The sequence below is a fragment of the Rattus norvegicus genome, chromosome 20 (assembly GCF_021556685.1).
Source record: "Rattus norvegicus strain SHRSP/BbbUtx chromosome 20, alternate assembly SHRSP_T2T, whole genome shotgun sequence".
Taxonomy (NCBI): Eukaryota; Metazoa; Chordata; class Mammalia; order Rodentia; family Muridae; genus Rattus; species Rattus norvegicus.
The window spans coordinates 14,960,112-14,972,542 of record NC_141553.1 but is presented as its reverse complement, the minus strand read 5'-3'; the positions used below and the strand labels follow the sequence as shown (position 1 = coordinate 14,972,542).

The 12,431-nt window shown below is 40.2% G+C and overlaps 1 protein-coding gene across 6 annotated transcripts in view; it reads left to right on the top strand.

The window, feature by feature from the left end:
• Positions 1-12,431, top strand: part of Pcdh15 (protocadherin related 15) — an 827,095-nt gene that overhangs the window by 625,674 nt on the left and 188,990 nt on the right. For all 6 annotated transcript variants that reach the window (XM_087598371.1, XM_087598373.1, XM_087598372.1 and 3 more), the window contains one exon: positions 3,405-3,521. In XM_087598371.1, the coding sequence (XP_087454497.1) occupies positions 3,405-3,521 (117 nt within the window). The remainder of the gene's footprint in view (positions 1-3,404; positions 3,522-12,431) is intronic.

Sequence of the window (12,431 nt, the reverse complement as noted above, 5' to 3'; positions counted from 1 at the left end):
AGAGATCACAAGACTAAAACACGTAGAGTAGGCCATCAAAAGAAATACTGCTACATTATAATGGTATCGATTCATTCTTCATGCTGTCAGTGGCAAGCAAAATAATGAGAAGGATAAGCAATCTCTTAATGGTCCTCTGTTATTATAACCTTTGGCGTGTGTGTAATCGGTTTATGAGGATGGATATCGAAACGCCCAGTGTGAATTCACGAAGGTGAACCTGCCGATGCCTGCCCGGCAGAAGAGAAAAATGGGTCTTTTCTCTCCGTAGCACCAAGAACTGAATTAACGCAACTAGAAAAAAATACATCCTGCTATCATTATTCCACCAGGAGGGATCCGAATCTTCTGAAAATGTACATTTCCTTGGGCAAGAGGGATAAGCTACAAAACAAAAACAAAACACACACACACACACACACACACACACACACACACACACACACACAGGAACACTGAGTCTACCAAGCTCTGGAAAGTCATGTATTAAACGTGTGATGTTGGGTTCTCCTTGTGAAACCTCTGGAAGTTACAGTTTAGGGATGCACATGGATTTCCATGTTTATAAAGTACACTCACTAGATTAATCACTATTCTTTTCTAACTTATTCATTTATTCGCATTAGAACCCAATGTCAGCCCTCCGCCATTCCCCCTTCCCTTTCTCTTTTGAGAATGGGGAGCCCACTCTGGGTGTCACACACCCTAATAACACAAGGCCACCTCCCACCATTACCACCTCCACCACCCTGCACATAAAGAGCCTCCAGGACTAGGCACATCTCCTCCCACTGAGGCCAGACAAAGCAGGCCATTTAGGGGTATGGGATTCACGGGCAGGCAGGCAACAGGCTCATGGACAGCCCCTGCTCCAGTTGTTGGGGAAACCCTCATGAAGACCAAGCTGCTCATCTGCTACATATGTGCAGGGAGGGAGAGGGACAAGGAGATTAGGTCTAGACAGTGCTTGCTCTTAGGTTGGTGGTTTAGTCTCTGGGATCCCCCAACAAAATCAGTGGAGAGTGTGTATGCAAATGCTTCCTCCAGATCCCCAGATGAGTCCTTTACACCACTGGTTATGGGGACCCAGTGTTTCTAAGTTCATTTGCTAACTCAGATTCTGCACTACATAACTTGTAAGTGGAGTCTTCCTTTTAAAGTAGAGGCTGTGAACACCACATGTCTGAGGATATAACCTTTTTTTCCCCCAGTTTTGCTGACTGAGCACTGTTTCTAGATAATGTCTTCACATTCTTCTTATTTGGCCTACTTTATTGTACACATGAAAGAAAACTTGCCTCTTTTCTCACACATAACCCACCCCAACCATTACTGCAAAAAGAGAGGTTTACAATTGGTGAATTAGTACATTTCAAGTTAGCATTGGGTGAAGGGGCGTTCTGATGCTAAGGTCCTGTTCCCCAATTGGTTCTTGATTTGTCAGTAAAGAAAGCCAGGGGGACAATTGCTAGGCAGAAGATACAGGCAGGACTTCCGGGTCCCAGGAGGAAAATGCAAATGCAAGGAAAGAGAGAGGAGTTTCTGCCACGCTTTGGAGGGAGAAGAACCCAGCAACCGTGTGAGGTCTAGGGGTTGGGGGAGCTGGGGCCTGTGGCCACTACTACAGGTAGTTGGACATAGATGTTTGACAGAGGCTAAGTGGGACTAGCCACTGAAGTTTAGGGCAGGAGATAATAAATCAGTAAGGACACGCTTTTCCAGGAGGGAGATATCAGTGCCCAACAATTGTGCCACAAGGACAAGTTATAAAGAAACAAACTATCTATGTGCCTTTTGTCCTATGATGCCAGGGAAGCCAGGTGGCAACTGGTGACTCAGCCAATCCCAGAGCAAAAGCAGCAACATAAAACTACACACAACAAGTGGGTAGAAAAGATGTATCTGAACACATATGAATGAATAAAGTGTTTTACCACACTCTTTTAAGAGTGAATCTTAAAAAGGTGCCTTGGAAAAGAGCAACCAGTAATTGACAGAACTTGCATATAGCCTAAGTGTGTTTGACTTGAAGCAGCCCAAACACTGCAGGACGTGATACTTGATCAAACATTAAAGCGATCTTTGTAGTAAATAGTATTAAGTGAGAAAAAAAGTGACTGGCAGGTCTCCCTAAATAATAAGATGGCTAAGAAAAATCTTCGTCCGCTCAGAGGAATTGATTTATTGTTTTTTGGCTCTTACGAATAACTGTATCAATCCAGACAAGCCAGTACCTGTCTGGATCACCACTTTTATTTGTCAAATTATGGGTAGGAGAGTTTTCACAGGGACATCTTTATCTGGAGTCAGAAAGTATCCAATTGAGTAGTGTCTACTCAATGACTGGCAGTAAGCCTTCACCAGGACAGTGAAATGAAATCAGAGGCATATAAATGGCTTTGAAATTTAAATTAACACTGTTTTCTATCTGTAAGCCTATGTAATTGTGAATACCATTGTGCTTTGGGGAAGACTTCCTCCTCTATTTTATGTTCATTAGAACGAAAGTTGAAATAAAGAACATTTCATAGTTTGTTCATATTAAGTATGTGGGACGTTCAAACTTGTAAGGACACAGAGAAGTTTTAAAAGGAGAAACAACAAAACAAATAACAAAACATTATCTTCAATCCTGTTTCCTGGCCTGTGTTTGAGGGTGATAGGGTGCAGGGTTTCTCTGTGTAGCCCTGGCTGTCCTGGAATTCTCTCTAGAAACCAGACTAGCCTGGAACTCAGAGATCTGCCTGCCTATGCCTCTCCAGTGCTGGGATTAAAAAGGTGGGCCAGAAAGAAGGGGGATAGAAGGGGAAAGGGAAGAAGGGGAAGGGGAGAAAAGTCACTGAGCATGGTGGTGTGAGTTTGTATAGTTTTGGGTAGGCAGGATTGGAGTCTCTGAGACTCATAAACTAGCCTGTCTAGCTTCCTTGGGAGTCCCAGGCCAATTAGTGACCACTCCTCAGAAAAGGAAGTGCAAGCATCCACAGAACAGCATCTGAAGTCATACCTTTACCCTTCAAATGCACACTGGAGCACATGCTTGCCCACCCCACACACATGCTGAACTGGCACACGGGAATGCTCGTACAGTCACAGCACACAAAATTCTCTTTGCGTTTTCAAAAGTTAGAATTTACATCATGCCTCTAGAGGTAGCCTGGTGGGAATCCCAAGCATTGCTCAAGCTGCAAAAGTGTGTGCTATTCTGAGGATGGCCTTCAGCTAATATCACACACATTGATATAGGGACCCGACTTCTCTAGGGTGTCACTTGGGAGATGAATAGTTCTGGGAGGATAAAACCAGCCCTCGTAAATAGGCTGCATGCCTTGAAGGGCCAGACGGACCTACCCCAGTTCCCTAGTCTCCTTTGGCTACCACACTAAGCTCTCAATTCCACTTTACAGGACATGAATGACTACCCTCCGGTGTTTAGCAAACGCATCTACAAGGGGATGGTGGCTCCAGATGCCGTCAAGGGGACACCAATTACCACTGTTTATGCTGAAGACGCAGACCCACCAGTAAGTAGAGACATTGGTCGATGCTCTGGGTTGAGGTTAGAAGCATCTACATCTTGAGGACACCTCTCCTCCTTTCGGGAGTTCTTGCTTACTGACTACACGTTTAACGATCATGTTTTATGTGACTGCTGATGGAGCTAGACAGCTGAGGATAAGTGTTTTAGTTACATTTGAAATGTTTACTACTTGCCGATTTAGCCAGCATTAATGATCAACACATGCAGAACTGTTTGCATTTGGAATCATGAACCATCATGCGGGATCTTTATTTAAGTTGAGCTTTGTATGGGAACGGTTTCATATTCATGCATTTCTGTTTTATTTATGTATGGCTATTTTATAAGCAAATGCTAAACCCCACATATAACATATTTTTATAAACACAAATCTCAGTGTCTCTTTCAGATGTATTCAGAAGATTTTTCTTTAATCATGTAGAGCGTTGACCTATTTCTAAACATCCCAAGTTGCCAATCAAGACTGAGGGCTTTCACCTAATACATAATTATAACGGAAATGAAGAAACATTTTTCTTAATGTTGTTAAATCATTACATTTGATACAAGTCAAATATAATACCAGTGTAAAGCACTCTTTATAAAACCTACAGTACTTTCCAATGTTTTTTTTTTTTCATTTCTGAACAGAATGTTAAGATTTATATTTTTACTTTGAATGAACTCATGCTACTAATGGGTTTCTAGAAAATACAAACAAACATATTAAATGAGCTATTATTGAAAAATCTAAAAAGATGAAAGCCTTAAATCACGCAAGTGACTTAAAATTATTTCTTAGTGCTAATATCCATACTATTTCTAAAACAGTTTTTCACATTAAAAAAAAATCAATGGCAGTCATAACATTTTTCAGTCCCAGCAGCAACAAGCTGAACGAAGCTTGCTGTGACTATAACATCTGGTAAAAAAAAGAATGCATTATGTTTGGAAGCAATGATATTCAGCTCAGGAACTCCTTCCCAAGGATGTTAAAACATTCTTGCAACTGGCTTATCACAGCTTGGCAAATAAGCAACAGTTCATAGCTGCAAACACGTCACTAACAAGAAGTACCTGCTGCAAAATGTCCACTGTGATCCAATATCACACCAATATCAATGGGCGCCCACTGCCCACTGGGTTAATCAGCTTTTGCTGTCAAGAAGCTCACAATTGGGCAAGGTAGAACTACAGAGAGAGGATAGAACACAGTAGACATGATAAATTGAGAGTTTAGAAGATCATTAAGTTTAAGAGTGTAACTGATGCGTGGCCTAATTGCTCCCTCCCTCCGTACAGGACGCTCAGAGTCTCGGGGCATTTGCTCTTGGCACTCATGACTTTGGTACCTAGTGAACTGATTGTTTCCGTGAGGGTGATAAATGATTTCTTGGCCAATGGTCTACTCTATTACGTTATCTTTCCTAGAAGAAGTCTCTGATTTAAACAATTAAAGTCATTTTTAAGACTTCTCCAGGTCTGCATGCCTGCACGAGAAAGTTTTGGTTCACATCCTCAATTCTTAGTGACTATTGAAATATCTGATGTTTAATTGATGATGATGATGATAGTGGTGGTGGTGGTGGTGGTGGTGGTGGTGTTAATGATGGTGGTGATGATGATGATGATGGTGATGATGATGGTGATGATGATGGTGGTGATGATGATGATGACAGCTTTTCAGCAGGTAAAATAAGCACTTAGATCATTCCATTGGGTGAGCATGCTGGCTTCACCCGCTGCATTTACAGACAACAAGAATCTAATTCTGTATCCATTGAACACTGAAACAGTGACAATGTTTCACAGTGGCTACTATTCAGGTTTTAGCTTTGTAACCATTTCTACAGATTCATTCCGTTAAATTAAGATGCCCATGGCTTGGCTGCATCCACACTGGTGCAAAATAATAACCTGATTCCAAGGAAATTTTCAGAAGACAAGTGCTGTATGCATAACTTTAAAACATTACAATTGATTTTTTCTTATACTTTGATGTTGGTTTCATAAAATTGTGGAGTTTCCAGATATATTTCCAGTGCTTTATCCTTTCTCATTGCTAAAGATATTCACTTACCAATAGACAATAATTTTAATTTGCTGTCCTGTAGGGTTTCTGTTCTCTATCTATTCCAGGACTCGAGCTATTACCGTTCATATATAATACTAAATTACTGCTCATATAATACTAAATGTGTATTTGGTGACCTCTGTTCTAAATTGTAAGACCTTTAATGGTAGGAAACCCACTCAACATTTGTATTCACATATCTTAGTTCAGTAAATAACGGTCAGCTAGGAAAATTTGCATAATGGAATAGATAAAGTAATGTATGTATTTGCATTCTCTTCAGTGTTGGCAACTTCGCAAGATCCTTGGAAGTTTGGCTATACACACACACACACACACACACACACACACACACACACACACATATGAAAACTTGCTGTCTCCAAGCTCCAGTTAGGTCACTAAAGAACTGAAATTTAAGAGTGATACAAATGTATGCTTGGTTCATCATCTGTTTAAGAGACACTGCTCTAAGTATCACAGTTGTTCAAAACACACCTTTATGTTTAGAGACTCTCCACATCTTGTTCAAGACAACCTGTTTGATTCGAAGAAAGTGAGAACCACACATTTTCAACTGTAAAGTAGTAAGAGCAAACCCTTTGAAGTGTCACAGGCAGAGGTTGAGTGCAGTCCCAGAGCCTAAGAGAACACTATTTCTGAATATAAATTAAAAATTATCAAACGCACGTTGTGCAAAATTAAAGCACTCTGGAGGGAGGAGCAATCTTCCAGGATTCTAACGCCATTGAGATTGTCTCTTCCGCTCTCCTGGGATGGCAGGATTGACATGAAGGAATGATGGATCGCTGGGAGTTAACACACACACACACACACACACACACACACACACACACACATACACACACACACACATACAGAGAGAGAGAGAGAGAGAGAGAGAGAGAGAGAGAGAGAGAGAGAGAGAGACTGAGACTGCTAACCTTTTCTGTCTACTCCCTAGGGACTTCCCACTTCAAACTTGCACACAGCAAAACTCCATGTGTAATTTCCACAAGCTTCTCTAGGTTATTTCTGAAGCTGCTGGTCATACTCTGCCGCGTGGAATTCTGTTCGTAGGCAGGACTATAGATGCAATAGAATGTGCATCTATCAACACAGCTGTGGGAGAGTTGACATGCATAAGTGACATTGGCTATTCACCCATTTCTAAGAAATGACATAGCATCCCATAGATGCTCAACTCCTCCAAATAACCTTTCCTTTCATGTATGTAAGATTAACGAGACTCTTGTTAATAGGAGGCATTAACGAAAATGGCATAATATTAGCAACTCACAAACTTCCTTATTTTTGAACAAATACACGGTTTTAGAGATTTATGAAAAAATCCTCATGAGAAAGAATATAACTTACCAATAGTAACTGGCTTAGAATCTATTCCTAAGTATTCTTACAGTATTTTCTTTTTGGAAGGAATAATGAGACAGTTATCACCAGGGTGATGTCTTTTATGTCTTCTGATGAGGATGTGAGATTTGGCAGTTCTGGATTCAGACAAGCCACCAAGGAGTATTTTAGGGAGTGTTTGTAACTGTGTCTTTGACAGCCGTCCTCAGTTTGGGGTGTCTCTGCTCTTCTCTACAAAAGGGAAAAGAGGGCCATTTATTTTATTCGTACAACCAGTGCTCTGTGCTTTATTAGACTGCTGTGATGTCACCAGGAATGCCAGCTGATTGTCATTCCTGAGAAAGCCTACCCATCACTCTGCAGCATGTGACAGCCAGCAAGTTCATAAGAGGAGGAATCCCATTTTGACTCACAGCTTGCTCTGTATGCAACACCAAAGGCTGCCCAGACCCAGAAACGTTACAACATTGTGTTTTGACCTCCAGTTAGAGCGCCCATCTGTTTCTTTTCCTTTGGTACCTCTGCTCATCTATTTTTTACCACTCTTCATTTTCCGGCCTCTGCTGTAACATAGCATTGATTCGGAGTATTGTCAGCTTTGCCGCAGAAGTTATTAGCTACACGGTACAGAGCACATGGAGTGTACGCAGCTCATGGGTTCCTTCTTTTGTGGTAAAGCTGAAAACAGACACAATCATGGTCTACTCGCCCCATGAATAGTTCGTAAACACTAAGGTGACTTGGCCCATGCTCATGTCCCTTCTTCAGTTAAGGAAACTTAATTAGATGGAAAGAATGCCATTTAAATAGATGGGGGTGGGGGTTTTAAATAACAGTGAGGCATACTTAGATTTAAAGGCAAAAAAAAATGAGAACACAAGGAAGGTTTTATGAGAAAAGTAAGTATGATTAATATTTAGAACTGGCTTATTGATGTATTTTGAATATCTGTCATTTATGGCCCCTCTGGGGCTTACATTAGATTATGAAGCATTATACTGATATATTTTAAGTAATATGTCATGAATTTTAAGTTACTAAAAACAATTATATGATCGCTATCTTTACTTTCGGTCGATACAACAATTAATTTACAGATGAAGATGTCTCCGATCTTATTTAGAAACCATCCAGTTTATCAAAGTTAAAGGGATATGTTTGTTTATTTTTATTGAAAATACATTCCTTTCATATACTATATTGACATTGCAGTTACCAGACTCATCTCCTCCCTAATTTTCTCTACCCCTCCACCCTTCCAACTCCATGCTTTCTTTCTCTCTCTCTCTTTAAAAGAATAAACAGGCAAATAAAACAAGCACTGGGTAAAATATGACAGTTTATCATTGGAATCCACCCATAGGATTTCCAATAGATATTAAATAGAATGCTTCATGCTGAACATTGTGACAGAAGTAGGAGCGAGCCTTCTGAAAGAGATGCTTGGGCTTTTGTGACCGGGATTCTTGGCTTCAATCATCCATGTATTAGGGCAATGAAAACTTGACTCTGCTTATTTCTGGGTCATTTTTTGCCTTCCGTCATTATTTATTTGCATTGCATTTTTGTCTGTTGATTTAGACTTTTTTCCAGGAACGATATTTAATTTCAGATACAGATCTTACATGAGATGTGTTAAATTTGCCTATAAATATCCCACAGTTCTCAATTTTCTGCTGAACATCTTACAGAGGGTCTCTATGGGAATTGTTCAGGGCATCTCAATTTTATTTCTAGGTGTTTTGAAGTGACCACACCCTTAGCACCAGTTTATGGTACATTCAAGTGAGCCCCGTCCTTTCACATACTCATCCATCTACTCCTAAACAATACATCATATTGCATATTTTCTTAGCTGAGTTCTTGAATATATAGGCTTTATTTTGTTTGTACATATAAAACATAACTCGATAACCTCTTAAAGCCTTCTCACATTTTCTCTCTAATACTGTATATGTGTGATCCCCCAGTATCTTATGTCATTTAGAATTATGTATAAAGCCAGGGAAATTTTATTATTGTTATTGTGGGTGTTTTCGTTTTTATCTGCCTGCAGAAAGTAATCTACTCACTAGCAATATAATTAGATATTGATTCGCACGTTAATATCATCCGATACTTATGAACACTTATACGTAAACTTAAAAGTTGATCAACTTGAGTTTCCAGGAGCTTCGAGGAAATGGATTTTGAATGAACCTGTGCCAGTCCCACACAGCCTACTAATGGTTTCTCCTGCGTCCACTTGGCTACCCTATCCTTTGGTTCTTACACATGGAAAAAAGAACAAAAAGGCATAGCTACATGTTAGACCTTTTGAACATTAGCTCCCCACTTTCCTCCCCCTCTATCCCTTTAAACCTTGTTCTTTCTGCTCCTTTGACTAGTTTACATTCTTAGTGCAAGCAAAATGAGATATCTTTTCCAACTTTGCATTCTTCAAACAGGAATAATTAAGTATATATGGATATACTTTATTGCTGTAAATATAGAGCAGATCGTTACAGACTTACCCATCAGTGTACACCTAGGCTGTTACAGTCAATAGCGTTTCACTGAACACAGGCCTCCAGCATCTCTTTGAAGGGGCCTGTTCCAAACGTCATGAGAGCGTCCGTAGCAATTCTTGATTTTTTTTTTTAAGATTTACTTTTAGTTTTATTGATCTGTATGTGTGTGAATATATAACACGTGTGCTTGTGCCCATGAAGGCCAGAAGAGGATGTTAGATCTCCTGAGGCTGCAACTGCTGGGCAGCTATGAGCCACTAGAATTGCATGCCAGGAAGGAAACTCTGCTTCTTCTCAAGTAGAGCAGCAAGCGTTCTCCCCCACTGAGCCATCGCTCCTGTCTTATCATTAAACACGGGAAGATTTTAGGGTTGCAGGAACAAGATCTCAAATGATCCACTCTGGTCCAGGCTTAACCTGTGGGTCATGTGATCTATTTTGGAAGAGAAATAAGAATTTGCTGTCTTTGAAGCTAGCAAATGTGTCTCAAGCAGGACAGCTATGCAACACGGCTATTTGATATTTTGTGGAGTCAGCTTTCCCTCTATTAAGCTTATTTCCCAAGAACTTTGGTGGTAAATAATCCCAAAGCAAATGTTCTGGAGGGCTTTGATAGCTGCAGTCAGACCATAACTGCACACATACTAATTAGAGGGCATGTCGCATGAAGAACCCTCTGGCAGATGGCTGTGTTACATACAGATTCGAAAAAACAAATCATTCAGACGAATTGGGTTTGACCTACAGTTCCTCTTAACATTTTTAAAGGGCATGCCAGCATTTTATTAAAATCACAAAAAAAAATTTGATAAAGTTGTCATGAATGGTGAACCAATACTAACCACATCTTAATAATTCCTCACATTAATTCATACCTAGAAGATTCTGTGTGGATTACACAGTTACCCAGTAAGTAAACCAAAGCTGTTCACAAAGATGCTGGGAGGAAGAAATTTTAAAACCATGTCAGGGAGAAAAAAAATCTTTGTACCTCTGCAAACAGATTACTTCGTATTTGGATTTAATGATAATGGGCTTAGTATTTCCTGGTTTAATATGATCACATTAATATAAAGGGAGCTGTGTGAGTCTGAGTAATTTCCTGATAATTAGGTATTTAAAAAATAGCTAAGTGAGATGTCCCATGATGGTAGGAATCTAATTCTTTTGGCCCATTACAGTCTCATTGAAATTCCTCATGTTTGTATGTTTGCAATGTCTTTCACACAGATCTGCAATTACTGTCTGTAGTAACTAATTATATTTTTACCATAATTAAGTTAAAACCTACCATATTTAACCCATAAGAATAGAAATCTAAAGTAAAAAAAATGTACAAAATAAAAAAATCATAATTAATTGCTCATAATTAATATAAACTTATATTTACCTGTCTATATTAGTTACTTCTATTGAATGGTATGGAATGATACTGAGTTATAGTTTCTGTGAAGCCTGAACCCAGAGGGTGTACTGACACTTGGCTTTCTGTGAATTCCTTTTCATGACTCTGCCATGATTTTATGATTTTCCTACCATGATGGACTATAACCTCAATCTGAGAGAGAGAGAGAGAGGAGAGAGAGAGTTTATTTATTTTTCCATTTTTTTAAATTGGGTATTTCTTATTTAAATTTCAAATGTTATTTCCCTTTCCCGGTTTCCTGTCCATCAGCCCCTAACCCCTCTCCCTCCCATTCTGTAAGGGTGTTCCCCTCCCCATCCACCTCCTCTTACTGCCCCCCCCAATCCCCTACACTGGGGGTCTAACCTTGGCAGGACCAAGGGCTTCCCTTTCCACTGGTGCCCCAACAAGGCCATCCTCTGCTACATATGCAGCTAGAGCCATGGGTCAGTCCATGTGTAGACTTTAGCCATGGGTAGTGGTTTAGTCCCTGGAAGCTATGGTTGGTTGGCGTTGTCCTTATGGGGTTGCAAGCCCCTTCAGCTCTTTCAGTCCTTTCTCTAATTCCTCCAACAGGGGTCCCTTTCTCAGTTCAGTGGTTTGCTGCTGGCATTCGCTTCTGTATTTGACATCTTCTGGCTGTGTCTCTCAGGAGCAATCTACATCCGGCTCCTGTCGGCCTGCACTTCTTAGCTTCATCCATCTTATCTAGTTTGGTGGCTGTATATGTATGGGCCACACGTGGGGCAGGCTCTGAATGGGTGTTCCTTCAGCCTCTGTTCTAAACTTTGCCTCCCTATTCCCTCCCAAGGTTATTCTTGTTCCCCTTCTAAAGAAAAAGTGAAACATCCGCATTTTGGTCATCCTTCTTGAGTTTCATGTGTTCTAGGCATCTAAGGTAATTTGAGCATTTGGGCTAATATCCACTTGTCAATGAGTGCACACCATGTGTGTTTTTCTGTGATTGGTTTACTTCACTCAGGATGAAATTTACCAGTTCCATCCATTTGCCTATGAATTTCATACAGTCTTTGCTTTTAATAGCTGAGTAATATTCCATTGTGTAGATGTACCACATTTTCTGTATCCATTCTCCTGTTGAAGGGCATCTGGGTTCTTTCCAACTTCTGGCTATTATAAATAAGGCTGCTATGAACATAGTGGAGCATGTGTCTTTGTTTTATGTTGGGGCATCTTTTGGGTATATGCCCAGGAGAGGTATAGCTGGATCCTCAGGCAGTTCAATGTCCAATTTTCTGAGGAACCTCCAGACTGATTTCCAGAATGGTTGTACCAGTCTGCAATCCCACCAACAATGGAGGAGTGTTCCTCTTTCTCCGCATCCTCGCCAGCATCTGCTGTCACCTGAGTTTTTGATCTTAGCCATTCTCACTGGTGTGAGGTGAAATCTCAGGGTTGTTTTGATTTGCATTTTCCTTATGACTAAAGATGTTGAACATTTCTTTAGGTGTTTCTCAGCCATTTGGCCTTCCTCAGCTCTGAATTCTTTGCTTAGCTTTGAACCCCATTTTTTTTTAATTTTTTTTAATTTAT